Consider the following 26,124-nt stretch of genomic DNA (forward strand, 5'->3'; position numbering starts at 1 on the left):
CCTTCGGTTTGGATTTCAAAGTCTCCAACCTTTAGAGTTCCGATGTATCGGTTGTCTCCTGGATTCGCCAGATAATACAACGAACTGCAAGGAAACTGGTTTTCCTTGTTGGTTGTATCGATTCTCGTGGAAACCTGTCTCCATCCTTCAGGACATTTGAGTTTAATTCTCATGTCCGGGACTGGTGTTTCCTGGATTGCCCTTCTCTCGTATGACTGAGAGAAACTTCTTGTAATAGGTCCTGACGTCAGCCTATTTCCTTGGAATGATAGCCTTGGTTCACCCAGTCTGAGACTCTGGGTATGGCTAAGTATCGGCTTGTCTCCAACATCGATGTCGATTTCCCCAATCTGAGGAATTCCTACTCGGTTTGGATTGACCGCCTTGGCAACTTCTTTGAATATTTCTGGAATTTCAATGAATTTCTTTCCCAGAAATAATTCCGTGTGATGGGAATTTGATAAGGCATACGAGACTTGATAAGTCAGTGAGTATGGCCTATTTCCATCCGTCATTAGCTCCTTCTTCTTGTAGTCCTGATAGAGTGTCAGGGCCCGGCTGAAGGATGAATCTTGCAGATTATAAGATATCTGTGGGTAGAATTCTGTTATAATCCTCTTGGCATAGAGATTGCCTGAAAAAGCTCCAAGAACTGAAGCTCTAGTATCTCTGATTCTTTTGTCGCACAGTGCGACATCAATTGGTTGGTCTGTCCCTGGGGTAAGGGATGATTTGATCACCAACTGAATGGCTCCAATATGAATCCATTTTATCGTGCACGCGACTTCTGGCTTCATTTTCTGGAGGTCCTGCATAATGTCCTCGGACGGAACCAGCTGGATTTCCACCTGATTACTTGTAATCTCGATTGGAAGCGCCGTTTCTTGGTTTGTAACACCAAAATAGACATGATGCTTCCTTTTTGATGGTATCAAGCTATTAAGAACTCGATTCAATCTTCCATTGGAGAACCCTTGGTGGGTTTGTACTTCTCCAATTTCCTTGTTGAGTTTCTTCACGATTTTATTCACCACTTCTTCCTGTGGAATCAGAAAATGGCTAGTAAACCCATTCTGATCCTCCTTCTGGGTGTGGTGGATCTCGTGTTCCTCTTTAGTCTGACTCGTCTCCGGTTGATCCATCGGACATCTCCGAATCTTCAGAACTAAAGACCTCTTCTTGCTCATATATACTCTCATCAGAGGATATATCTTCAAATCGATACACGGGTATCAATTTCTGGTAGTAGATAGCTTCTTCGATATCTGGTGTGGATTCGAAGCTTCTCATCTCCCTTTTCTCGTTGTCTGGGCAATTGGTTGAAATATGCCCCTTTGCACCGCACGTCCAGCAGTTACAATCCTTGAAACTTTCATTTACTTTGGCCTGAGTGCGCCTGAAAGTTTTTCTCACCGGGATTCTCTTTTGATTTGAGAATTGGTTTCTTGATGGTCCGCTCCGTTGGCCTGACTTGTAGGAGCGTGCCTTCTGTCTGGTCCACCTAGTTCTTGGCTTCCAAGAACTTCTTCTGGACTTTCTTTCATAGGGTTGATACCTATGTTTCTTTCGGCTCCTCCTTTGATACAGCAACTCCGCACCAATCTCTGTTGGAAGATCAAGGTTGTCGCATATCAATGGGGCTCTTTTGTTGAGTCTTCTCAATCTTTTGAGATTCCTCTGGTCCGCTGCCTTCTGGCACCATTCAGACAGCTTCTTGTGAACATAAGACATCCTCCTTGAAGCGCTATCAAGTGGATATTCTCCTGGTGAAACATACTCGTTGATGAGCATTTCCCTCCATGGACTTGGAAACTTTGGAAAAAAGAGATCCATGGCCATCTTGTTGTCTACTTCCCCCATATGGACATATAGGGTGTATAGGCGCAGAAATTTATTAAGAGCTTTTGGCTCTAGCACTATCAACCTCAAATTGTGTAGTGCTTGTTGATATTTCTTGCGCTTTTCCTCTGCAGATCCTTCGAAAAAATCCATTCCCAAGAAATGAATTTTTATTTGTTTAGTAACTTCCTTGATGATATCATTCATGTCAGTGCTACTAAACATTTCATTCCTTACTGGAACTGAAAGTTTTTCCCAGTATTGTTTTGCCATCCCCGCCAAGCTGGCTTCGAAGACTCTGGCAAATTCCTTTTTGTCGTAATCAATTGTGGCAATCACGACCTTTAATGATGAAGCCCATTCGTCGATGAGATCCTCCCAATCTTTGAAACTGGCTTCGTCGAGGTTAAGAATCAATCCATATGGATGGATTGGTTCCAGTGTGACCTTTCCTACAGGAGTGTCCTGCATCTGAGGCCTCCGTCGCCTGGTTCGTTGGAACTCGCTCGTACTATCTTGAGCTGAACCTTTCAGTGGCGCTCCTTCTCGAGGCTCTTTTTTGGGAACCTCATCTTCTTGGTTCATCTTTAGATCAACCATGTTGAGGTTAGCAAAAGATTCTGCTAACTCCTGTAGATCTTCCAATCCGATTCTATCAAGGCTATTCATGATATTTGCCTTTCATGATTCGGATTATGTCCTCCGGCTGCAACTCTTTGGGTGTTGCATCAAATAGAGAGGTGGACGTCGGGTCTTTGGACCATTGATTCCGAATTTTTCCGGAACATGGTTTTCGCCTTTCGATCTTCTCCATTTTTCTCTGGATATCACGCAAGAGGGTTAGAATTTCCTCTTGTTGGAGTGATATTCTGCTTAGCTCCATCGGTAGATCATACAGCTTGACGCCATAATATTCCACCGTCTTTTGGATCTCCCGCAAGTTGACATTGTCGGAAGAACTTGGCTCGATCTTTTGATAGCCTGGAAAGGCTACGCTCGCCTTGTCTTTTGGTTCCATCAATCGTGGGACTGATGGGCCTCCTCCATTCTTTGTTCAATGGTTGCTCTGGATGCAGCCATTATCATCAGTTGCCGATGATAGCCCTGGATACTCGCAATAATATTGCGAATAAGTTCGATATCTCCTCCTCTTCTTAGGTTGGTGATGAGGACTCGATTGTTCCATCTTAGGTCACTAAGAAAGTGACTGATTTCTATCTCCAAATTTTGGAGAGAGTTCCTGTAGTGTACACATCTCGGACACTCGTCCGGATCCATAAGTTTTAATGGAGTCTCCTCCCACATGGGTTAATCATAAAAATAAATTAAAAATTATATAATTCCTCTATAAAAACCCGCTCTGATACCATTTTTGACAAGGATCTTTTTTAACTGTTTTTGCTTAAAGGTACGTGGCGTTGTCTCACAGTCCAGACCCAGATTACCAGGTAATCTATCGGGCACGAGGAAAGTTTCCAGCCGATATACCCTTTAAGCCCAATTTTAATGCATATAATGAAGTATAGGGAAATTCTTGGAAATAGCAAGTCAAAGGGTGGAAATAGCTAGAGGGCAAAATTGTCCAAAGTGGGTACATTTTGTATGTTTTAAAATAGGTGGGTACATTTTAGGTTTTATCTATGAAAAAGGGTATTTTCAACCATTAACCCTATCTTAAATTAGGTAAAAGCCCCAAAACTACCCCATAAGAGATGACAAACTTACCCCCACTTTTCCATTGCGATGCTACTCTTAACTCGATTGTACGACTTAGGCTAATGCTTCTCTGGTTCTGTCGTCCGACCATTTCACTCAGATTATGCCATCAACGTAAGAAACAGTGCAAACAAAGTCGAGCAAACTACAGTCGAAGAGGAAGCTATAACTTACTACTCGATATCACTGCAGACAGTCATTTCCACATTCTTCTAGGAGGCGTCGGCAACAAATATGCTACCCGAATCACACCACCCAGCCAAAATATCCCTGTCGGAACACTGCACAGTGAAAATGAAATTTGTATTACGAGTGTGCTTTTGTAGGTGACAGCGAGTCAGCGACACCTATTCATGCAGCAGATTCTTGACATATTTGATGCAATAATCATATTAGGTGACAGAGTTCAATTGTGTGCATGAGTTAATCATAAAATGCGATAAACATATGCTGCCACAGATACAATTTCATGAAGATGAAGGAGATATTAATAAAACCTTGCTAAATCCAAGCCAGTTTGAGTCCCCTCTAAATGAAAATGCCTTCTCTCTTTCTCTCCATTGTCCACAGATAATCTGCAAATTAAGTAGTTTTAAATACATTTACACTAGTAAGATCTAAACATAGAGGGTAAAGATAAATGCAAATACTCCGTGCTGTTTATAGGTAACAAATAACACAAATTAACAATGTTGCAGTTGCAGAGATTTAATTATATATAATAAATAAGATGAAAAGAAGAACAAGTTAGAGATGACAACCCCAACCTTGATAGATTACAGAAAAGTTTGACAAAAGCATTTACCTCATAATCAACTCCTTGCACATATATGTAACTTGGATCAACAGAAGAAAAAGTAAGTCCGGTTATCTGCAGACAAGAAGTAATGCTAAAGAAGACTAAAGAGAATATAAGCAGAATATTTGACCTAAATAAGGTAGATGCACAAAATGAAATCGAACAAAATGGTGGATAGAAATGCTACACATCCAACTTGAATAGAAATAATTGTGACGCATGCAGCCAACTGACCTCATATTTTGAACAGTTCAGCCATCTAGATGTTGCACACCATCTGCAATAATTCAGTCCCATGAGTTTAGCAAAATTAGTCCAACAAAATCCACGACGTCTCTCAATAATTTTATTAAAGTTCCTTCCTTTGTAGGAGGCCAACACGATCACCAAATTGCATGCATCATGGCATGTAATGCAACAGTAACAAGAGAGAGAGAGAGAGGTTTTCTTTTGGAAGCAGATCCTTTCCATCAGAAATGACAAGGAAGAAGTCTTCCATTTTTATCCCTCCCTTTTTATCGAGTCTAAAGGGAACAACCTCAGGGAAACTACATAAACCTTCCAAATGCACTTCATTAAACAAGGTATACGTCAAAATAGAAGCCTTCTAAGTTCTAACCTGCGTGGATCATAGACAGTCACAGTGCGGTCCTCACCCCCAGCAGCAATATTACCAGATGAAGATATACTGACTGCATATAACATGTCTCCGACAGATCCCATGATTCTTTGCACACAGCCCCCATTTTCTTTCACTCGTAAATCCCATATACTTAGCTGCAGCAGTTCAAATAAGATTAAAACAATATATAAGTCATCCAAGGGTAATGGGATTTTTTTCATTCAATAGCCAGCAAAACCGTTCAACATGGTTACATGGGAAACCATAAAATAAGTACCTGGGAACCTTCTGTGGTGGCTAACATTGAATTTCCGCCCTCACTAAAACTGTCCATGAAAATTAGCGAGGTAGGGAACCCCAATCTGCAACATGACTATTCTATAAGTGACAAATAAAACAAACATTTGAATTTCAAACCTGAAATGTTAACAGCAATTAATTCCACTGCAAAAATATAGGATGATCAAGTGTAGCAGAATCTAGAAAGCAAAGGGCCTGAAGTGTAATGGTGTTGCTGATCTAATATTTACAAGCCCGCGAAGCTCACTTTTAATTTTCTCGAGGCTAGTACAAACTATCTAGAAGGTTACATGAAAGAAGCTAAATAGATACATGACCTTCCAAACAACCGTGAAGATTTATTTTTGCCGCACAATTACAGTTTGAAATTTAAAACAGGATTTGTCATAGGATATTGCAATAACATAAAGAAAACCTTATAAACGAAAACAAAAGTGGAAATGAGATACTCACGTACGTAAAGTGCGAAGATGAATATCATGATCATAAATATCAATGCTTTTGCAAAAGCTGCGAGCAGTAGCTGCCTGAAACAGTAATAGGTAGAAAGTTAATTAGATAGTTCAAAGAAGATTATACAATAATATTCCTAGTACTTCAAATACAAGAACTCCATTAAAAGCCCCCAACCCCAACCCTGACAGTCAAAAAGAAAAGGGGAAAAAAGAAACGAAAGAGCAGATCAATTAAGCTGTTTCTCTTTGCTGCAGGATGTATACCAAGTCTAATAGAGATCCTGAAATTTAAACTTGGCACCCAACTCTGACAAACTTTATACTTGAAGGAATCATTAAGGTTTATTAACACGAGCACAATACTCGTTTATCAATTTGGAACATGTAAGTATGGGACTGTGTACCGAAATGGCCTTAGATTCTCATTCTAAAGCATCTACTGTTACCTTTGGTCAAAATGACTAAAAAGGGAAGTGACTCGCAGGACAAGTAAACTTTAAAGGTGTCAAGATGTGTCGTGCTAAGTGAGGCCTTTTTGCCATTTTTGGTCTATCCACAATAAGCGTGGTGTTTCGATTTTGGTACATATACCCTTATACACCCCATTCATACTCAATATTTACAACAAACCCATCTCACAAACCATTTATTAATTGCCTAACAAATAAACATTGGTGGGTCTCTTTCTTCACTTTATACACATCGCCCAACATTTTCTTAAAACATGTGCCCTCCAATACACACCACACTTATCACGGACGAAGGAAGTACTTTACTACCCAGCAATATCTCATTTTTAACCAATATACACCTTTCTGAAAGGGTTCAGTAGCAAGAAATTATTTACCATAGACAATTGACCTGGATTAAAGCAAAGCCCTGCCCAACTGCCTTCTCCAACACCACAATCTCGGGGAGATACTGAATATGTAGACCCGTCTGCATCTGGAACAAGATGTCTGTATTAGTAAGTCCCAGCAGAAAAATGCCTAGATGCGATATTATGCCCCTAACTTGAGAGTGGAGTAATGTTTATTTCAGTTAGTGGACTTGTAGAATATTTAAGTTATCACATCAAGTAGCTAACTGGCCACTCATATGCTTGTCAGCCCTCTGCTGAGACAAGTTCAAGGGGATTTAAATTATATTTTTATGCTTCAAAAGACAATTACTCCCTCCATCCTATAAAAATAATTCTATTCCATTTATAGACACTACCCCACAAGTCCACAACAAATCAATACATATTACCCTCAATATATCAACTTATTTACTTATTCTACCATGTACGGCCCACCACTTTAATTTAACCTAAACCCCATTATCCACTAAGGTAGGTCCTTTATAACACTATCTCTAAGGTAGGTCTCGTTCTTCACTCACAATACATTCAACTACAATTATTAAAACTCGTGTCACTCCCTCCTAGGACTATTTTTACAGGACAGAGGGAGTAGATTTCAGAAGCACGATCAGAAAATGAGAGCTCTGGAAACTACTATTGATTATCAACTTTATAGCAGTAAATGAGTCGAGCTACCTGTGAACTCGGATATCTACTCGATAAAGCTTGTTCTAAGTTATAACTAAATGACTTAAGCTTGGGCTTGAAACTACTTGGTCTGTTAGCTAACAAGAATAAGTAATAATTCTAGTAAATATCTAATTAACTTTGTCTTTATAATAAAATGATGAATTTAAGTAAAATATTACTCCCTCCGTCCATCAAAAGTATAGCACTTTTGGTGGGCACATGTTTTAATAAAATTGACGATCATTTTTATGTAGTGGAGAAAGGGTCTCACCATTTTATGAGATGTGTGGTTGAGATTGAATTTGAGGTGGTTTTTTGTAAATAAGAAGTGTTTGTAAGGATAAAAGTTAAGAAAAAGATGTGGGGTCATGTTCTAAAAAGGAAATTGTCGTACTTTTGGTGGACGCCAAAAATGGCAAAAGTGCTATACTTTTCGTAGACGGAGGGAGTATATGTTTTAGAACAAGTAATTTTTTTTAATGATTAATATTCAAATTTAGAAAGCTCATTTAGGCTGAATTAAGCTCGAATAAGCTCGTGAGTCTCAGACTGTTGACAAATAAAGCTCAAGCTCAACTCGATAATAAACGAGTAGCTTGAGCTTAGCACTATTGGGCTGGGCTGGACTCAATTACACCTCAGCTTTTCCATGATTTCATATTGGTCAGCTTTCTCTAATATAATCACAGAAGCAGCACATAAAAGAAGGAAAGCAATGCACTATGGGTTCACATAAAAATCTTATATGCAGAAGCAGAACTTGTAAACAATGGGGGACAAAAGAGTGAGTTTGGGAAATAAAAGTACGACGGATTGTGACCTGTATTGAAATCATCCACTCGAGAAACAATAAGATCACCATAAGAGTCTACACTTCCCAAGAGTGAGCGGCCCATGCCTGAAAGAATGGCAGCATTGTATTAACAAAACCTACAAAGAGATGCAGCATTGCCTCCAAAAAGTATTTTCCAAGTAATTGCACCTTCTATGTATATACATATGATTATAAGTAAAGAAATGGCCGCCAAAATATTGGCCACTCCAGTTATCAAATCAGTTGTATGCTCCAAAAAAAAAGTTATCAAATCAGTTGTAAACTAGTCGCTGATAGTACATATTTTGAATTGTAGGTGTCATGTTTTTCAGACAGTATTCAGTATTTTCAGAGTTCTTATGTTAAGGATAGGCATTCCAAAAATGTATACAAAGCTTCTTTTGAACATAAAATGAAATTGTTATCTTAGCCACATAAAGTTAAAATAACAACTAGAATTGAGAAATGAGAAGAGTAGAACAGGAACCACATAACAAGCTACACCAGTAAATATCGAGAGCATAGACAAGACAACTTTCTCACTTTTCGTTTCAGCAAGCACAATACTCTGGATTTCCGACCTATGAGGGCATCGATCCACCAAGGATGATTCCAATACCTTCAGTAACATCTCTTTTAATCAGTTCAATCAAAGTTTTCAATCACGAAAATACAGTTCTCAAGGATCCCTGGCAAGAAGTACCTGAGTTCGTTCAGGGATTAGGAGATTCTGTTTTCCTTGACCAACAACTGAATCCTCCAATGCAATCTGAACCATAAATGACAGATATGAAAATGCCATAAACTCATTCCAAATGCATAACCTTTGATTGTGTAAATTAAGCTCGCCACAATCCAACAATAACCGGAATAATCAATGTTCACGCTCTAATTCTCCACACACAAAAAAAAAAATGAAACAAAGTTGATGAATTTACCCGGAGTTTGTAAATGCGGGAGGCGGAAGCAATATAAACGGTGCAAGACGAGGCGTCGCCATTGGCCTGCAACAACAACAACAAATGTATGAGAGAGGAAGTAGGAAAGGAATGGTTGCAGGGGAGAAAAGGGGATACATGGAGGGCAAGACGGGTAGACTGGAGGCTGGCTGGAGAAGGGTGAGGGATAAGGGACTGAGGAACCACTGCTTTATTCAGCCTCTTTGGTTCTAACATGTCTGTGTTTGTGTGCTCAAATAGTGCCCTTTGTGAGTGAGTGAGTGTGTCTGAGTCAGCCAAGGTGGCGGCGCCGGCGCCGGCACTGCGTGTTTCGTTGCTTTCTTCTTCCCTCTTTCTTTCTTCTCCCGCGGTCTTCCGATTTTCTTTTTTCTTTTTTTAATTAATTTATAAAATTGACCTAAACTTGGTTGAACTACAAGTCTACAACTGTAGTTTTCTTATTTTTTATTTTTTCCTGAGAATCGATATTCGATACTATCATACTACATTTGTTAATTGATCATCATCTTTACACTCTTAACCCTCTATTCTTAATTTTGGTATCCAAAATATCATTTATTCTTAATTTTCGTGCTCAAAATAAAAATATTAGAATACTTGTTAATTGTTATTTTGAAGTCCGATGGGTTCCACTGGAAAGTAGCGATCGATGTGGCAAATTTGGAGAAGGAAATTTGATGTTGTGGAATCATAGGCATAAATCACCTCACCAAGCTACGAAATGCAAGAAGCTACAATTATCCTTAGAGCATCCGCAATGGAGTTCCTTGATAGCCTACTTGATAGTGGTATGGAGTTCCTTGATACCCTACTTGATAGTGGTTGTGTGATTGAGTAGGTAGTGTTGTTCCTTGATAGCCTACTTGATAACATTAGTTTTTTATTTTATGTTTTTCATTTAAATTTAATTGCTCAAATTTAAATAACACAATTTATTTCAAATTTAAATTGCATTAATTATAAAATCCTAAATATTACATAAAACTTTAATAAAAAAAAAAACAAAAAAAAAAAAAACAGCCATTAGAAATTAAAATAAGTTTTTTTTTTTATTTGAGGCTCGAGTGCTACCCGAGCACTCGAGTAATGCTCGAGGAAACAGTCATTGCAACGCCATACACGAAGGAAGAGGGCTACTCGAGTAACCCATCGAGGACTGCGTTGCCAATGCTCTTATGTGTCGATTGAGCTACCGTCATTTATGGCCGGTCTTCCTTGCTGCATGTGTATTTGCATTTCTTTTTTATAAAGTTTTTGCTTTCCTTTCCAAAAAAATAAATAAAAGTAAATTGATGACAAATAAATTTACTACAAATCAAAGACTAGAACATTTATTACTATAATTATCTCAAAAGTCTAGTTTAATTTATGAAAAGGCTAAAAGGTTTGAATTTAATTTGCAATGAATTCTTCAGGAAATGTAGTTTTCATTTAAATAAAGAGAGAATTGAGCTAAAAAAAGTTGAAATTCAACCAACTTTTATTTAACTTTTAATAGTGTGGTATAGGGCTTAATTAATACTCCAGTAAGAACAGTTGAATTCGCGACAAATCCATGGGTTTAGAGATCTGCTGAATCATTTTTGTTTTCACAAAAACTTAAGTACAATCGGATTGACCTACACTTAAAATACGAATTCGGGCAAATGTGCAATCCAATTACCTCTTTTATTTTTTGTATTTTAATTAATTTCATGAGTGAGAATGTGGCATCATTCACTGGGAGTTAGAGATGAATTAGGAACGCAACAAACAAGCTGGTCGAATTTGGGGATTTAAGGAAGGTCGAGGAGTCATGTAAATCATTGTTGGTATATCAAGTTGGCTTAGAAAATTAAAGAACCCTACTCTCTTGAACAAGTCATTTTTTTAGAAGACTATCAAAACTGTTACAAGGTCATTATTACACGTCAAATGCTGACAAATAGTTTGCATTTACACAAGTGAAACTATAATAGGAAAATCACAATCCCCTTGAAAATATATTGGACTTTTACATGAAATCACAATGAACAATTATCATGACTCAAGATATCATGAGATCAATCTCCAAAAGACAAACTTCAATGATAGTTGAATACAAATTTTGGCAAACAAAATCATCATACGCCAAAAGAAAGGAAGTAGATAAATCCCCAAAATTAACACGCTTACATGAAATAAATCCCCAAAATTAACACACCATAACTGGTAGATGGTGTACATTCCCACTCCTACATCAAGGACAAACAATATCAAATCATAACTTTTGAAATAAAAACATGAAATTCCTAATTTTTAATTGAAACATAGGAAATGAAATTGCAGACCAATCAAAAGCAAACTCGTCAAAATAATTCGATGCCCTCAGAATCTAAATATGCGGACATGGTAACTGATACCAACAAAGCCAGTCCCACGCCATCAACACCACCAAGAACTTTAAATTGCTCGAGATAATAATAATAATAATAATAACAATAATCAGAGTAGCAGCAGCAGAAGCAGAAGCACACAACGACGACAACGATGATACTGATGAGTAATGATGATGAAGATGAAGCAAAATCCTGGTTACATTGAGGGGGGAGGCTACGATGGAAACCAAAGCTACCATTCCGCATATATCAGATTAAACATCACTGGGCATAACAAAACATATACTCCCTCCGTCCACGAATCAACTTCCTGTTTGTCTCTCAAATTTTGTCCACCAATTAACTTCCTACTCTGCTTTTTGGACACATATATCCTCCCTTACTTTTTAAATTACTACACCTTACCAATTGGACCAACCACACTTTACCATTACTTGTCTAATTAATCCAATTTTGAAGTTAATTAAATGGAGTAGGATATTTCGAATTTTCCAATTTATTTATTTATTTTCTGAATTTTCAATTTATTTAATTTCTGAAAAATTTATTTCCAGTTTATTTATTAATTAATTTATTTATTTTCTGAATTTTCAATTTATTTATTTAATTATTTTTGAATTTTCAGTTTATTTATTTTTTAGTTTATTTATTTTCTGAATTTTCAGTTTATTTATTTCCTGGATTTCAATTTTATTTATTTATTTTCGAATTTTCAGTTTATTTATTTTCTGAATTTCAAGTTTATTTATTTATTTATTTATTTTTGAATTTTCAGTTTATTTATTTCCATTTTATTTATTTATTTTCTGAATTTTCAGTTTATTTATTTTCTGAATTTCAAGTTTATTTATTTATTTTTGAATTTTCAGTATATTTATTTTCCACTTTATTTATTTATTTATTTATTTATTTCCAGTTTATTTATTTATTTATTTCCAGTTTATTTATTTTCTGAAAAATTTATTTCCAAAATTATTTATTTTTTTTCCTGAATTTTCAAGTTTATTTATTTCCAGTTTATTTATTTATTTTCGAATTTTCAGTTTATTTATTTTCTGAAAATTTTATTTCCAGTTTATTTATTTATTTATTTTCTGAACTTTCTGTTTATTTATTTATTTATTTTCTGAATTTTTAGTTTATTTATTTATTTATTTTCTCAATTTCAAGTTTATTTATTTATTTATTTATTTTTGAATTTTCAGTTTTTTTATTTTCCAGTTTATTTATTTATTTATTTATTTCCAGTTTATTTATTTATTTATTTCGAGTTTATTTATTTTCTGAAAAATTTATTTCTAGTTTATTTATTTTTTTCTGAATTTTCAATTTATTTATTTATTTATTTTCTGAATTTTCTGTTTATTTATTTATTTATTTTCTGAATTTTTAGTTTATTTTTTATTTATTTTCAGAATTTCAAGTTTATTTATTTATTTATTTTCGAATTTTCAGTTTATTTATTTCCAGTTTATTTATTTATTTATTTATTTACAGTTTATTTATTTATTTTCGAATTTTCAGTTATTTATTTTCTGATTTTTCAGTTTATTTTTTTATTTATTTTCTGAATTTTTAGTTTATTTTTTATTTTTATTTTCTGAATTTCAAGTTTATTTATTTATTTATTTTCGAATTTTCAGTTTATTTATTTATTTATTTCCAGTTTATTTATTTATTTTCGAATTTTCAGTTATTTATTTTCTGAAAATTTTATGTCCAGTTTATTTATTTATTTATTTTCTGAATTTTCAGTTTATTTTTTTATTTATTTTCTGAATTTTTAGTTTATTTTTTATTTTTATTTTCTGAATTTCAAGTTTATTTATTTATTTATTTTTGAATTTTCAGTTTATTTATTTTCCAATTTATTTATTTCCAATTTATTCATTTAAATGCTTTCATTTAATTCACCTAATAAAATATGCCAAATAGTTAGTGAATGATTACTAAAAGTAATCACAATACATTATCACTACCCTTTTAGTCTTTTACACCACTTTTACACCACCTTTTTCAGCTTTCTTAAAACCCGTGCCGAACCCCAAACAGGAAGATGATTCATGGACGGAGGGAGTACACACTAACAAAATCAATCCTTATAAATCATATAAAATGGGCCAAATTGTAAAATTGATCTCTTAGTTTCCCACCCAATAACTCATCGTGAAATTGAAACCTAATCACAAAAGAAAATTTATGGGACCGCACTACAAAATTGCTATAAAGTGTGGCACATAGAAAACAAACAATATAATGCAGTAACCAAGAATCATAAATAATAAAATAACTAAGATTTCAGCTAAAACTAAGCCCTCAGATCTCATAGCTTATAAATCATAAGTGGCTTAGAAAAATGGACAGATTCATCAGAGGCCTCACACGCTGCACCAAGGACAACCTACCAACCTCCGCGTGCTCGTGTGTGTAAGTGTTTGATTTTGAGTTGGTGGCGGTGGTGGTGGTGATGGTGCTGGCGGCGGAGGAGGTGGCGGAGGCGGCAGATTATCCAGGTAATCCACGAAGGCCGCTGATGAATCCAGAACCATCATCACACCAATTCAATGTTTAAAATTTTCCATCACCGGGCATTTTGTTACAAAAAAAAAAAACAAAAAAAAAAACGCCAACAACAATAACAAATCAAAACTAACAGATGAAAAATTGCATAGGTTGGATAAATGAAAAGGAAAAGTTAAGTTAAATTTTTGCAAAATTTAGATGAACTGTACACAAGCTGGACAAAAAAACATACGAAATTACAACAAATTGATGCAAATATATAGGAGGAAAAGTAACTGCTGAGAGGAATCGTGAATTCGTGCGCTTAAACGTGCGGCTAGTTAAATTAGGGTTTATAAGGGAATTGGGGCTTCTTTATAAATTGGGTTTCTTTATAAAAAATTGGGCTGATCCAAAATAAATACGGCCCAAACGATTAGACCATTAATTAAAGGGTGATTTTAAACATAGCCTCAAATTTTCTCACTATAGCCTCTTATTTAAAAAAATAATAAAAATAATTATAGTTGTACTATTTTACCTTATAGCCTCCATTTTAAATTTTTAATAAATTATAAATTATAAAAATTAATTTAAAAGTACATTATGTATAATTTTTTCACAGATAAATCATATAGCCCCATCCTGATCTAATACAGAAAAATCATATAACCTCCATCCTGATCTAATATTAAAAATACTGATAAATAACTCTAATAACTCCATCTTTAATAACGTAAATTCATAGATAAATCATATAGCCCCTGTCCTGATCTAATATTAAAAATAAATAACCCTAATAACTCCATCAATATAGTCTCCAACAAAATTTTAAGAAGGTGATTTTGCAAAAGAAGCACTTTACAGCAGAAACACACGAAGAAGACTATCAAAATAATTAATGAAGAATAAAGTTCAACATTAGTCTTTGAAGAGGAGGAAGCTTCTGACTGGTTAGGGAGAGGCGGACCTTGGAACTGTGAAAGTAATCCCGAAGCTAAATACATGTCCAATTTCTTCTTGACAAAACTATTCTAATGGTTTTTGATAGAATTGTCAGTTCTCCCAGGCAAGAACTTAGTTAACTCCGCCCATTTGTTTCCATAAATTTGATGGGCACGGATCAATATCAACTCCTTATTGGTGAGATATACCCAAACATTAGTGTTGTTCCTTTGGGAACGGTGTATCAAGAAAGGGGTAAATTATTCCTCAACAATGCAGTTTTCGATTTACCATTAAGAATAATCGATCTAATTCCATTAGTCCATTGTTGTCAATTGTTTCATTGATTTCGATTATAAGGGTCGCGTCTAGGATTAATTAAGAATAGGAGATATAGAACTTGATAGTTTATAATTTCATGGAGAAAGAAAAATTTATTTTTTTCGTCTTCGTGACTCTCATTTAGAATTTGCATCTTAGAAAACAAAATATGTTCAAACCATAAGATAAATGAATCGAAGATGATGTTGAACTTTATTCTTTTTTAATTATTTTGATAGTCTTCTTCATGCGTTTCTGCAAAGTGTTCTTCTGCAAAATCATGTTCTTAAAATTTTGTTGGGGGCTATACTGATGGAGTTATTAGGATTATTTATCAGTGTTTTTAATATTAGGTCAGGATGGGGATATGTGATTTATCTGTGAAAAAATTATACGTAATGTGCTTTCAAATTAATGTTTATAAGTTATAATTTATTACAAATATAAAATGAAGGTTATAGGGGTAAAATAGTACAATTATAATTATTTTTATTATTTTTTTAAATAAGAGGATATAGTGAAAAAATTGGGGGCTGTGTTTAAAATTACCCTTAATTAAAATGATTAGACCATTAATTAAAACTCCTAAGGTATTTCCCATATTATTATTATTTTTTATAAGAAAAAAGGCTTTATTGAAGCAAAGAGGTACCAGGAGAGTACAGAGGCCAGAGCAAAGCCATTACAAACACAAAGGAGGTGGGTCACCGGTAATCCAGTTCTTAAAGCTGGATCCAAAATTTTAAAAAAGAAAGATTTTATCCCAACTCCACATTCTTGTTTTAACTTCCAAGATCAAGGACTAAATCTTCCAAACTCTTCCTTCAAAGCGGCTCTCGTTCCGACACTTCCAAAGCATCCAGTTGACACAACATCAGAGCGCCGAAAGGAATTTTCTGTTCCGCTTACAGTTTCCCAAACCTATAAAAGCAACGAAATGTGAAACCACGTCTTGAGGGCGAATAAAGTTAACACCGAGCCACCTGTGAATTTCGTCCCAAACTTTCACTGACTTTGGGCAGTGGAGGAGCAGATGATTTGTCGATTCCACCAGAAAAAAGCATACATTGCAGTGGAGTTCTTCAATGGTCAACATAATATTTTCCAAGACGTGACTTTCGCCTTATGAGGAGCAGGAATTTTCCACGCGTTTGGCAAAATATTCTTGGTGTCGATCTCCCTTTGCATCTCGTGGTCTGTTTCTTTGATAGTCACGTACGCTGAGCGTGTTGAATAGATACCGTCCCTCGATATTCTCCAAGATTATCGATCACGCAAACCTGCAACTGGATTAACCAAAGCAATAACATTAAAGAGTTCATTAACCTCTTCCACATCTCTTTCAAGCAACTCACGACGCCACGCCACCTGCCATTTTCATCTCCCGTTCTCCCAGGTCCCCGATTCACTGATGAGGGCATCTTTATTGGCACAAAGATGGTAAAGTCTAGGGAAAACAAACTTAAGAGGTTTATGCCCCACCCATCTATGGCTCCAAAATTTCCCATATTATTATTACTATTACTAGTTTTGTTCCCGTGCAATGCACGGTATTAATTATTGGGCAAAATGCATGAAAATACCCCACTTTATACCAAAATCTGGTTTTTTGACAATCTTTTTTTTTGTTGCAAAAATTTTAACCACATTTCAATTTGTTGCAATTTACGGCCCGGTAAATTTTCCGGCCAACTTAAAGCTGATGTGGACTCCCGTATAGCTGAGGTGGCGAGTCTTGGCGGCTAACTAAACGACGTCGTCTGTAAAAGTTTAAAACAACGTCGTTTTAATCAAATTGAACCAAATATATCGATTAGGGCTTGAATCAACAATTCCAAATTTCATTTCTTTAAGTTCGAATAGTTCTTCAAGAACTTCTCATTTGCAGCGTAAATCTATTAATCAATGGATTCTTCTTCTGAAATTGGACAAATGAGCTCATCCCATTTCCCCTTACCTCAAAGGTTCTGCAGGTGCAAAGAACCGGAGCCCTGCATCTTGCAGACTTCAAATAGTGCCGTGAATCCGGAGCGGCGCTACTACCACTGCCGTCGCCGTGGTCATCGGGGTGATTGCAAGTATTGGGAATGGGTTGATCCCATTCTATCGGCGTACTACAAGGATTGCTTCCTCAAGATGAAGCTCGAGAGGGACCTGGCCCTGGAAGAACTAGTCCGACAGAGGGAAAGAAAGGAAGGCAAAAACATCTCCATTGGGTCTGCAGAAGAAATAGGCCTCTCAGAAGGTGAAGATGAGTTCAAGAAACTTGGGATTCAAATTAATAGTGTGGAGAAAAGGATGAAGATGTTGTGTATGGCGTTTGTACTTGTTGTTGCACTGGTGTTTGTTGGTTGGGTTTAGGATGTAGTTGATGATGGCTATTTATGTAGCATCTTTATGTAATTTTTGCTCTGTAATGGCAGCACAACTTCGGTGCAATGAAATTGGGGCAGTTGTTTTCACGATACAAGATACTTTATGTGCAAATTATTTGGATATTGAATTGTAAGACTAAGATGAACAATTTAGGCACAAAACACATGTATTACTTCATTAAAAAGGGTCTAAAAAGCCCTATCTGTTACATCAAAAGGGGATGCATGTCTACAAAAAAACCACAGTAAGAGTGCTTTCTTGTTTACAAAATAACCATGACTTGTTTACAAAAAAACCATGTGCACTATTAGTGAAACACGCATCATCTAATTCCCAGCTGGATTTGTGCTTTCTTGGGTTGAGGGGCCTTCTTTGCTTCCTGTCACTGTGCTTTGTGAAGAACTTTGGTTTTGTTGCTGAAGTCTTGTACTCCTAGGAGGCTACAGTAAGAGTTTTGACATGTATTATTACTCTAAAATTGATCTATGAAATGAGAAAGCTAAAATAACAAGAAAAGTGCTTACAATAAATTCTGTCCTCGGCCTTGTTTGAACTTGCTCACTTGATGTTGTTGTCTGCTCACCCTTACTTTTCTTTGGTCTTGGAGGTTGGATTGGATGAATTCTTGGCCTTCCTCTCTTGCCCTGGTTCAATGATAAAGTAATAGTGGTCATTTGATGTCCCATGTTTAAACTAATAGCAGGAATGAAGTTATATAATACATCAACTACCTTGGGCTTAGGCGGTGCCTTCTCATTCTTACAGGTCTTGATATTGTGTCCTTTTTGATGGCAGTTTGTACAGGTCATCCGTAGCCCAAACCTCTTCAATTTGTGTGGATTTTTAGGATCTTCTTCAGGGTCCCTTCTCCTCACTTTCTTGGGTCTACCAGGCAGCTTCCTAATCAAGGGGGGCTTCACAGGATGTCCCTCGGCCGTAGGCCACATCTCCTCACTCACCAAAGGCTCTATAGCATACTTATATGCTTCTAGATACCTTTCAACTGTGTAGTATGTATGCACATATGCAGATGGTTCCTCACCCTCAAAGTTAATGGCAGCACATGCATGAAGACATGGTATTCCAGTGACATCCCATGCCCTACATGTGCAACTTCTCGCATTCACATCAACAACAAAAGCCCTTCCTTCATAACTCACCTCATATTTCTTTGTCATGTTAGGAAAAACATAAGCTGTCACACTCTTAGCCATAGTTTTTTCAAGAGCCCTCATTATGGCTGGACACACCCTATCACTAACCCCAGCCATCGTTTTCAATTTTTCTACCTGCCTTACCATGAGATCTCTTCTTATCTGCTCACACATATGTATGAGATGCATGCCCCTCGCTGCTATTATGTATCCATTGAATGTCTCAGCTATGTTGTTATCTATCATATCACTACATGGGTGCAATGAAATAAAGGCCTTACAGAAACGTTGCACATCTCTTGATATAAAGTCCTCATAAGCTGCTGCATTCTCTGCCTTCAACTCCTCCAACTTCATGTTATACTCTTGCACATATGTGCTCTTCACAATGCTCCAAAAAATGTTCTTCAAGCTCGAACCTTTGTGAGATTTTTTCCAATTCATATAGACATGTCTGGCACAATTCCTATGCTCAGCCATGGGAGCTAACTTGCTAACAGCATTCATTAAACCCTAGATAACACAAACAATGAGAGATAGCAGAGAGTGAGAGATAGCAGAGAGTGAGAGGTGTGAGAGGTGAGAGATAGCAGAGAGTGAGAAGAAATAAACAAAAATTAAAAATGGTCCACCTTTTGTTGATCAGAGATAAAGCTCCATCCATTCCCATCTGTTATAGCTAAATCTTGGAGAAGAATCTCTAAGAACCAAGTCCAACATCTTTCATTCTCAACCTCCACCACTGCCCATGCAATTGGGAACATTTGATTGTTCCCATCCTAAGCATATACATAAACAAATATTAGATTCATATACAAATTAAATGTTTGGTCAGTTTGTATTTAAGATGCAACATAAGAAAGAATTACCTTTCCAACCGCAGCCAAGAGAATTCCACCTAAGTAGGTCTTTAGAAAGCAGCCATCCAGCCCTATAATAGGCCTACAGCTCTTCTTGAAGCCATGTCTCAGTGCACTATGTCCAATATACAAGCCTCTGAAGACTGAACCCTCTCCCAGTAACAACCTATAAGTCCCCTCCTTATCAACCCTCATCAATTCAGCTACATACCTCCTCAACAAGGCATAATGCCCTTCAACTGACCCTCTCATCATCTCTTGGGCAATAGTCCTTGCCCTATACAATCTATCCCTAGTTACAATTGTCTTATGCCTATTCCTAATGTCCTCAGCTAACAGTTTAATAGGCAAGTTGGGCTGAACCCTGAAAACATTTTGGTATTTGGTTGCTATCCATCTAGAACTGACAAGCTTGTTATTGGTTTTCCTTGTACAAGTGTGATTGGGCACATAAGTCTTAATCATGAAAGTATCATGAGCCTCCACAAGAGATGCAAATACAGTCCATTTACAAGGTGGTGTGCACGTGGCTCTACAACTAGCCTTTGTAACCTTCCCAAACCTGATGTGTTTACCATTTGCTATAGCATTATCCCTAAGAGCTTCCTTACACTCAAAGCCATCTGCAAATCTCATGCCTAGTTGCAGATCAAGCTTTTTCGGCTTAGTCTTAGGCACATAGGTAGATCTGAACTTCCTACTTCTCTTACCCTCTAACTCCTCATCTGTGGAAGCAGAGTCATGATCACCAGAGCTTGCATAATCTGACTCAGCATTCTCATGGTCATAAACAAGATTAAATCCCATCCCTTTCTCAGGCTCCTCATCAACTAAATCAAATATATTTTTTTTAGCCTTCACATTTTTTCTTGAGTTCTCATACTCTTCATCATCTGGCACAAGTTCATTATCAGCCAAATCATCATCAGATGATTCACCATCTATGGGTTTGTAATCAGAGTCATCAGAGTCATTATCTACTAACTCTCCATCATATCCCCACTCACCCAAATCTATGGTTTCATCATCATAAGCTGTCAATTCACCCTCATCTTCATCATCTGCCTCCTCACCACCAACCTTAGTGCTACTCTCACCAGTCTTAGCCACACTCTCACCAGCCTTAGTGTTACTCTCACCAGTCTTAGCCACATTCTCACCACCCTTAGCCATATTCTCAACACCCTTAGCCATATTCTCAACAGCAAGATTTTGGTCAGAAGGAACTTCGGTCGATATAATCCCACCATCAACAAAAACGTGCAAGACTCTACAAGATGAATTAAGACAACCAAGCATATCCATGCAGTCTTTATCATTTTGAAGTAGTCTAAAGTTTTGGGTTCTAGGAATTTGATAACACAATTTTTTCCAAGAGCCATAACCAAGATTCTTAACTAAATTTTCAACATCAAAATACCCAAATCTATCAGGATCATGTTCAAAAGTTCCCTCACATTCCCCCGCATTATAAATATCTTTCTTATCGAAATGCACGAATTTACCACCATGGTGAATGTAGACTCCAAATGAACTGTAAAAAAACCCAAACAACAGGAAGAAATCACAAAAAACCCTAGGATCGACTACACACAATAAAAACCCAAGTACAAAATCAATTTTAAAAAGCAGAAAAGCCCTACCTGTCCCTCATTTCTCTCGCAATTACTGTGCTCCTCGTGCTACGCTGGGACCACCTCCACAAAGGGTTTATGACGAAAAAGACAACAGCTGCAGATTAAACTATTCTTCAAGTAGGGATTTGAGCTATACTTTATTCAGAAATCACAATAAAGATGGGATTCAAAGGTTTCGATTGAAGCAAAGACTTGAGATTATGAAGAATCTCATCGCGTCCTATGAATTTACAACCCTCATTCCCAGACGACGTCGTTTTGCTCTTTCTCTCCTCAACACAAAACGATGTCGTTTGGGCAAATTTTAAAGAAATGTATTTGTTAATTACACGTGTTTCATCCAACAATTCATTTTAATTACACGTCAATAGCCTAATCAGATACTAAATACACGCAAGCAAAATCCCCAATTTAAGTTGGCCGGAAAATTTACCGGGCCGTAAATTGCAACAAATTGAAATGTGGTTAAAATTTTTGCAACAAAAAAAAGATTGTCAAAAAACCAGATTTTGGTATAAAGTGGGGTATTTTCATGCATTTTGCCCTTAATTATTTACTAAATTATTAAAAAGTATAAGTAATCTATATTTTTTAAACTTAAATGCAATTATAATAAAATTAATAATATTTTCATAACTTACAAGATAACATTCATATTTTTTTAAACTTATATAAGATAGATCTCATTAATACTATAATTGTTCAAATAAAGGTAACTTTTTATAGTTGTATGTGAGTCAAATCAATGACCACTATTTCAATTAACAACATATTTTATCAATGATCATTATTAGCTAGTTAAATGTCCATCAAATCATCCATCTATTTTTTATTTTAGATTTCTACTAAGCAAGAAACATTTTCTAAAACTTTAGTTAAATGTCCATCAAAACATCCATCTATTTTTTAGTTTAGATTTCTACTAAGCAAGAAAGATTTTCTAAAACTTTTGTTTATGCGCATATTAGCAAAAAAAAAAGATTTGCTAGAAGTTTTATTCTTTGATGCATATTATACAACTCAGAATTTTTTCAAATTACTTCATTCGTCTCAATTATATAGGCTGATTAAATTCTACACAAGGACTAAGAAAATCATTGGAAAAGAAAATTAAACAAGTAACTTCCTAATATGCCTGTATTTATTATTTGACAATATATTAATGTTAGAGTTAATCAAAGAATTAAATACAGATATATTTATAAATAATTTAAAAATGCATTACCTTTTATGAAAATCATTACCTTTTTAATGAATAAATTTTGTGTCATGGTTTATTTATTTATTTAAAATTTGAGATTTTGTAACGTTAGTATGTTACAATTTTGTAACGTAAATTTTGTACACATGATTATGCTACGCAAGTGAACTCAATTATAATTTGAGAGTAAATAGACATTGGTCATCAAATCATAGTTAATTAATAGTGTAGTAATTTACAAACCAACTTTTCTTGTACTGCGTAAAACAATTTTGATAAAAGTTTTGTAATTACATGTAATTATTTCAATAAACAATAACAATTTCATAAATATACAATCTACCTAGGAAAGAGATTGAACAAATCTTACTCTAACAAAAATTATCTTACTCTAATTACAATTGTCACTGATGAGGGTGGTATTCGGGATTCTCGATATTGGCATGAGTACATCCCGAATACCCCTCATTCTCTCCATGTTCCCCTCCTCAGACTCCATTTGTTCATGAATAAATGTATCAAAGGAGGAACCCCCGATGCAGATTTGAGTACGCAGATCAGAACGTGATAATTGCCGTGGGAAGAGAAGCTCTGCCACACATGGAAAGATGAAAACTCACGGATCATTACAGAGCTGCCTCATAAGGCAGAGCTGAGCTAATAGGGCCAAATAGTACCTTGTACTGAAAGGAAAAAGTGTGCACCTGCAAGACGATTGTAACTGAATGGCACGTGATCTCCCTTTTTTGCAGGGACCGCCACCCTCAACTAACAAAATGTCGGCTGACATGGAAGATGCCTTAATGTAGATAGGACTATTCTACCCATGGTATCAGGAAGCATAAGGAATGAATGGACGAAAATGCCCCCGCAAACCTAGGGGTGGAAATGATTGATATACTCATCGCAGGAAGTGGCCTATAAATAGCACGAAAGTGGAGTTATGAAGACAAGGTCTTTTCAAAAAATAACTAGTTCAATCATAATAGGCGAGAGAATAGGAAAATATGACCGCTGGAAAGGGAATTTGAATGTGAGAAGAGGAAAAACGTTAGGTTGAGTGAGAAATCTTAGAGTGAATTACGAGCAGTAGGTAAACACATCGCCGAGTATTGGGAAACCAAGTTAGATTCGTTAAAATCAATAGTTTAGGAAGAGTGTTGGTAAGAACCACCTTCACCAGTCACATCAATGGTGGGCACGTTATGCTTGTCTACGGTGGGTAGATGATCGTTTCTATTACAATAAATTATATAATTTAATTTAGTCGTCATATTACATAACACATAATTAATATATTTCACCAAGATTAATCATTATAAAAAAAAGATGATATAATTGATATAATAATAATATATAAAATTAATTGTGTATTAAAGTTAATATTCCTTGAACAAGAAACATATGGCATTATATATTTCATTGAGCCTAAGATCGTAACATCTTATAAAATAAAAATAATAATAAATATTTTTAATTACATTTATTAAAGTTAAAAAACATATTCATTATAGAAAATAAATCTATTATACTTAAAACGAACAATATCTATTAAATAACTTTAGTTAACTTATGATATTATTTAATCATATTATGGTATTATAAAATGACCAACAAAAATATTAATTAATATAGGATTCCACCGTTATAAAATTGTTATTACATGTAACTATATAGAATTTATAATTTTGTAAATGTTTGTTCATTTAACTTGACGTATAAATAATAACATAGTATTAATTATCAATGCATTAAGAATATAGCAAGAATAATATTATATAATAATCAACTAAAAACTTATTGGATAAATAGAAATAGAAAGTCCATTGGACAATAGCAAGTGTCTTTTGGAGGAAAAATGGTATTCTTGTAAATTAATTTTGCCAACATTTGACTTTTATATATGTAATAGATTAAAAAAGAAATGTGATCACATTAAAATTAAAGCTTATTTACAATGACAAAATCTTGTTTACACGCAAAATATTAAACAGGCATTTACTTCATGTGATTGACAAATTATATAATTAATTATTTTAATTTTAAAATAAATATGAATCAAGCAAAACTAATTCTTTCATAAAAATTACTTGCATAGGGCATTTACTTTATGTGATTGATAAATTATATAATTAATTATTTTAATTTTAAAATAAATATGAATCAAGCAAAACTAATTCCTTCATAAAAAATACTTGGATATTTAGCTAACTATTTTACTAATCCTAGAAGATAACCTCCCATAAATGTACTGTACATTCACCCCACTTAAGATTAATCAATTCCTAATTACTCTATTTTATTACTCCTAAATTAAAATTTAATTAAAACGGGAGCGTTGGAGGGTGCCTCATTTACACTGACACATATCCAAATATGCTTGTACATAACATAAGCAACAAACAATTGAAAAAAATGTGTCATTAATCTTCACACAGACTACAGCAACACTTGATCCAAAATTGGTTATACCTCACATATCATAACAAGAAATATTGAAAGTGTGTTGTGAAGGAAAGAGAGAGCTAGTTATTATCCGGGTGGTACTGATTCTTGCTAAAATGAGTCCTAGGAGTGGACCAGGGTGTGCTAGTGGCACTCGCCAACTCCTCAGCTGCGTGCGGCACCACTGACTGAATCATCACAACCGGCCTCTTGCTAGGCAAGGCCGGCAGCGGCGCCTCCCCTCCGAGCATCCGCGCAGCCTCCCTCATGGTCGGCCTCATCTCCCCGTTTGGGTGCGCGCAAGCCAGCCCCATCACGAGCACCCTCTCCATCTCCACCCGGCTGAAGCGCCCCAAGAGCTTGGGATCAGCCGCATTAACGATACGCAAAAACAGCGCACGACGCATCCGAAAACGGCGGCGGAAGATGTTGTCTGGATAGACCGGATTTTCATCAAAGTAATCCGCGTGCAAACGTACAGCGCCGGCTTCACGGTCCCGACGAATGAAGGCCTTCTTCCGCTCGCTTCGTCGCCGACGACGAGGTCTTCTGGATCACCAATATCTTGAACAATTTGGTTAAATTCTTGCACAAGATTGGAAAATTCTTCAGCACGTCGCTCGTCCTCGTGGCTTGATGAGGAGGAAGACATTTTTTGTAGAGAATTTTTTGATGTGGAGATGATTTTTAGATAATGAAATGAATGGAGAAGAGTTGTGATATATATAGATAAAGGGGAAAAAAATGTTGAATTCAGCCGTTGGGAAGCAACAGTAATTTAAAATATATATATATATATATATATATATATATATATATATATATATAGGGAGAGGTTCAGGAAAGAACCATAAATAAAAAAAGAACGGATAACCATTTTCAGCCATTCGATCATCAAGATCTATGGTGGATACATCATCTTGTTGGATGAATGCAGATCCTGGGTTCGAATCCTGGAGGGAGCAATTTTTTTTATTTTTTTGAGTGCATTAATTTTAACAGCAAATACATTAATTTTTACAGTGAATGCATTAGATTTGATGGTTCTCCCGTTCTCACAAATAATGTAGTTCTCTCTAGAACCACACCCTATATATATATATATCAAACGGTCATTTTTTTAAAAAAACAATCGAATTTCGATTTTTTTTTAAAAGAGGCGCGTCCGCCGGACGCGCCATACACTCCACGCCTTCGCCCCGGGTCTCCACCTCGCCACGCCTCGATCCAGCGCTCGCAACGAGCGCTGGAGGTGCTCTAAATAACCCCTCATACATAAACGACAATT

General features: G+C 35.7%; 3 protein-coding genes across 5 annotated transcripts; all 3 read right to left on the minus strand.

Moving 5' to 3' along the window:
• Positions 1–3,507: 3,507 nt before the first annotated feature.
• LOC131011659 (uncharacterized) lies at positions 3,508–9,425 on the minus strand. 3 transcript variants are annotated; one of them, XM_057939437.1, is made up of 14 exons: positions 9,156–9,425; positions 9,018–9,083; positions 8,783–8,848; positions 8,623–8,698; positions 8,086–8,163; positions 6,579–6,676; positions 5,730–5,803; positions 5,254–5,338; positions 4,974–5,131; positions 4,589–4,631; positions 4,361–4,426; positions 4,053–4,130; positions 3,730–3,836; positions 3,508–3,631 (listed from the first exon to the last, which is right to left on the minus strand). In XM_057939437.1, the coding sequence occupies exons 1-13, from the start codon at positions 9,252–9,254 to the stop codon at positions 3,768–3,770; spliced, it is 1,056 nt and encodes a 351-aa protein (XP_057795420.1). In that variant the 5' UTR covers positions 9,255–9,425; the 3' UTR covers positions 3,508–3,631; positions 3,730–3,767. The 3 variants fall into 3 exon arrangements, with proteins under 3 accessions (XP_057795420.1, XP_057795421.1, XP_057795419.1); XM_057939438.1 differs by having other exon boundaries at positions 3,508–3,836; positions 6,579–6,670; XM_057939436.1 differs by having other exon boundaries at positions 3,508–3,836.
• Positions 9,426–17,697: 8,272 nt separating this feature from the next.
• On the minus strand, positions 17,698–18,912 carry LOC131011660 (uncharacterized). The gene is made up of 3 exons (XM_057939439.1): positions 18,271–18,912; positions 18,064–18,183; positions 17,698–17,979 (listed from the first exon to the last, which is right to left on the minus strand). Exons 1-3 carry the CDS (start codon positions 18,880–18,882, stop codon positions 17,866–17,868), a joined length of 846 nt encoding a protein of 281 aa, XP_057795422.1. The 5' UTR covers positions 18,883–18,912; the 3' UTR covers positions 17,698–17,865.
• An 8-nt stretch (positions 18,913–18,920) lies between these two features.
• Positions 18,921–21,207, minus strand: LOC131009591 (uncharacterized). The gene is made up of 5 exons (XM_057937006.1): positions 21,197–21,207; positions 19,563–21,087; positions 19,326–19,472; positions 18,988–19,206; positions 18,921–18,932 (listed from the first exon to the last, which is right to left on the minus strand). The coding sequence occupies exons 1-5, from the start codon at positions 21,205–21,207 to the stop codon at positions 18,921–18,923; spliced, it is 1,914 nt and encodes a 637-aa protein (XP_057792989.1).
• Between the last annotated feature and the right edge of the window lie 4,917 nt (positions 21,208–26,124).

Source organism: Salvia miltiorrhiza, chromosome 2 (assembly GCF_028751815.1).
Source record: "Salvia miltiorrhiza cultivar Shanhuang (shh) chromosome 2, IMPLAD_Smil_shh, whole genome shotgun sequence".
NCBI classification, from domain to species: Eukaryota; Viridiplantae; Streptophyta; class Magnoliopsida; order Lamiales; family Lamiaceae; genus Salvia; species Salvia miltiorrhiza.

Excerpts from the sequence above, each read along its gene's own strand:
- LOC131011659 (XM_057939437.1), bottom strand. The coding sequence starts at position 9,254 with ATGTTAGAACCAAAGAGGCTGAATAAAGCAGTGGTTCCTCAGTCCCTT. Across the intron at positions 8,164-8,622 it reads TGTGCTTGCTGAAACGAAAA|GCATGGGCCGCTCACTCTTG; the intron begins GTGAGAAAGTTG and ends CCATTCTTTCAG. Across the intron at positions 3,837-4,052 it reads ACTGGCTTGGATTTAGCAAG|TGTTCCGACAGGGATATTTT; the intron begins GTTTTATTAATA and ends TTCACTGTGCAG.
- LOC131011660 (XM_057939439.1), bottom strand. The coding sequence starts at position 18,882 with ATGCATCTCATACATATGTGTGAGCAGATAAGAAGAGATCTCATGGTA. Across the intron at positions 18,184-18,270 it reads AGGCACCGCCTAAGCCCAAG|GGCAAGAGAGGAAGGCCAAG; the intron begins GTAGTTGATGTA and ends TCATTGAACCAG. Across the intron at positions 17,980-18,063 it reads GGCCGAGGACAGAATTTATT|CCTCCTAGGAGTACAAGACT; the intron begins GTAAGCACTTTT and ends CTCTTACTGTAG.
- LOC131009591 (XM_057937006.1), bottom strand. Across the intron at positions 19,473-19,562 it reads TCTTGGCTGCGGTTGGAAAG|GATGGGAACAATCAAATGTT; the intron begins GTAATTCTTTCT and ends GTATATGCTTAG. Across the intron at positions 19,207-19,325 it reads TTATCTCTGATCAACAAAAG|GGTTTAATGAATGCTGTTAG; the intron begins GTGGACCATTTT and ends TGTGTTATCTAG.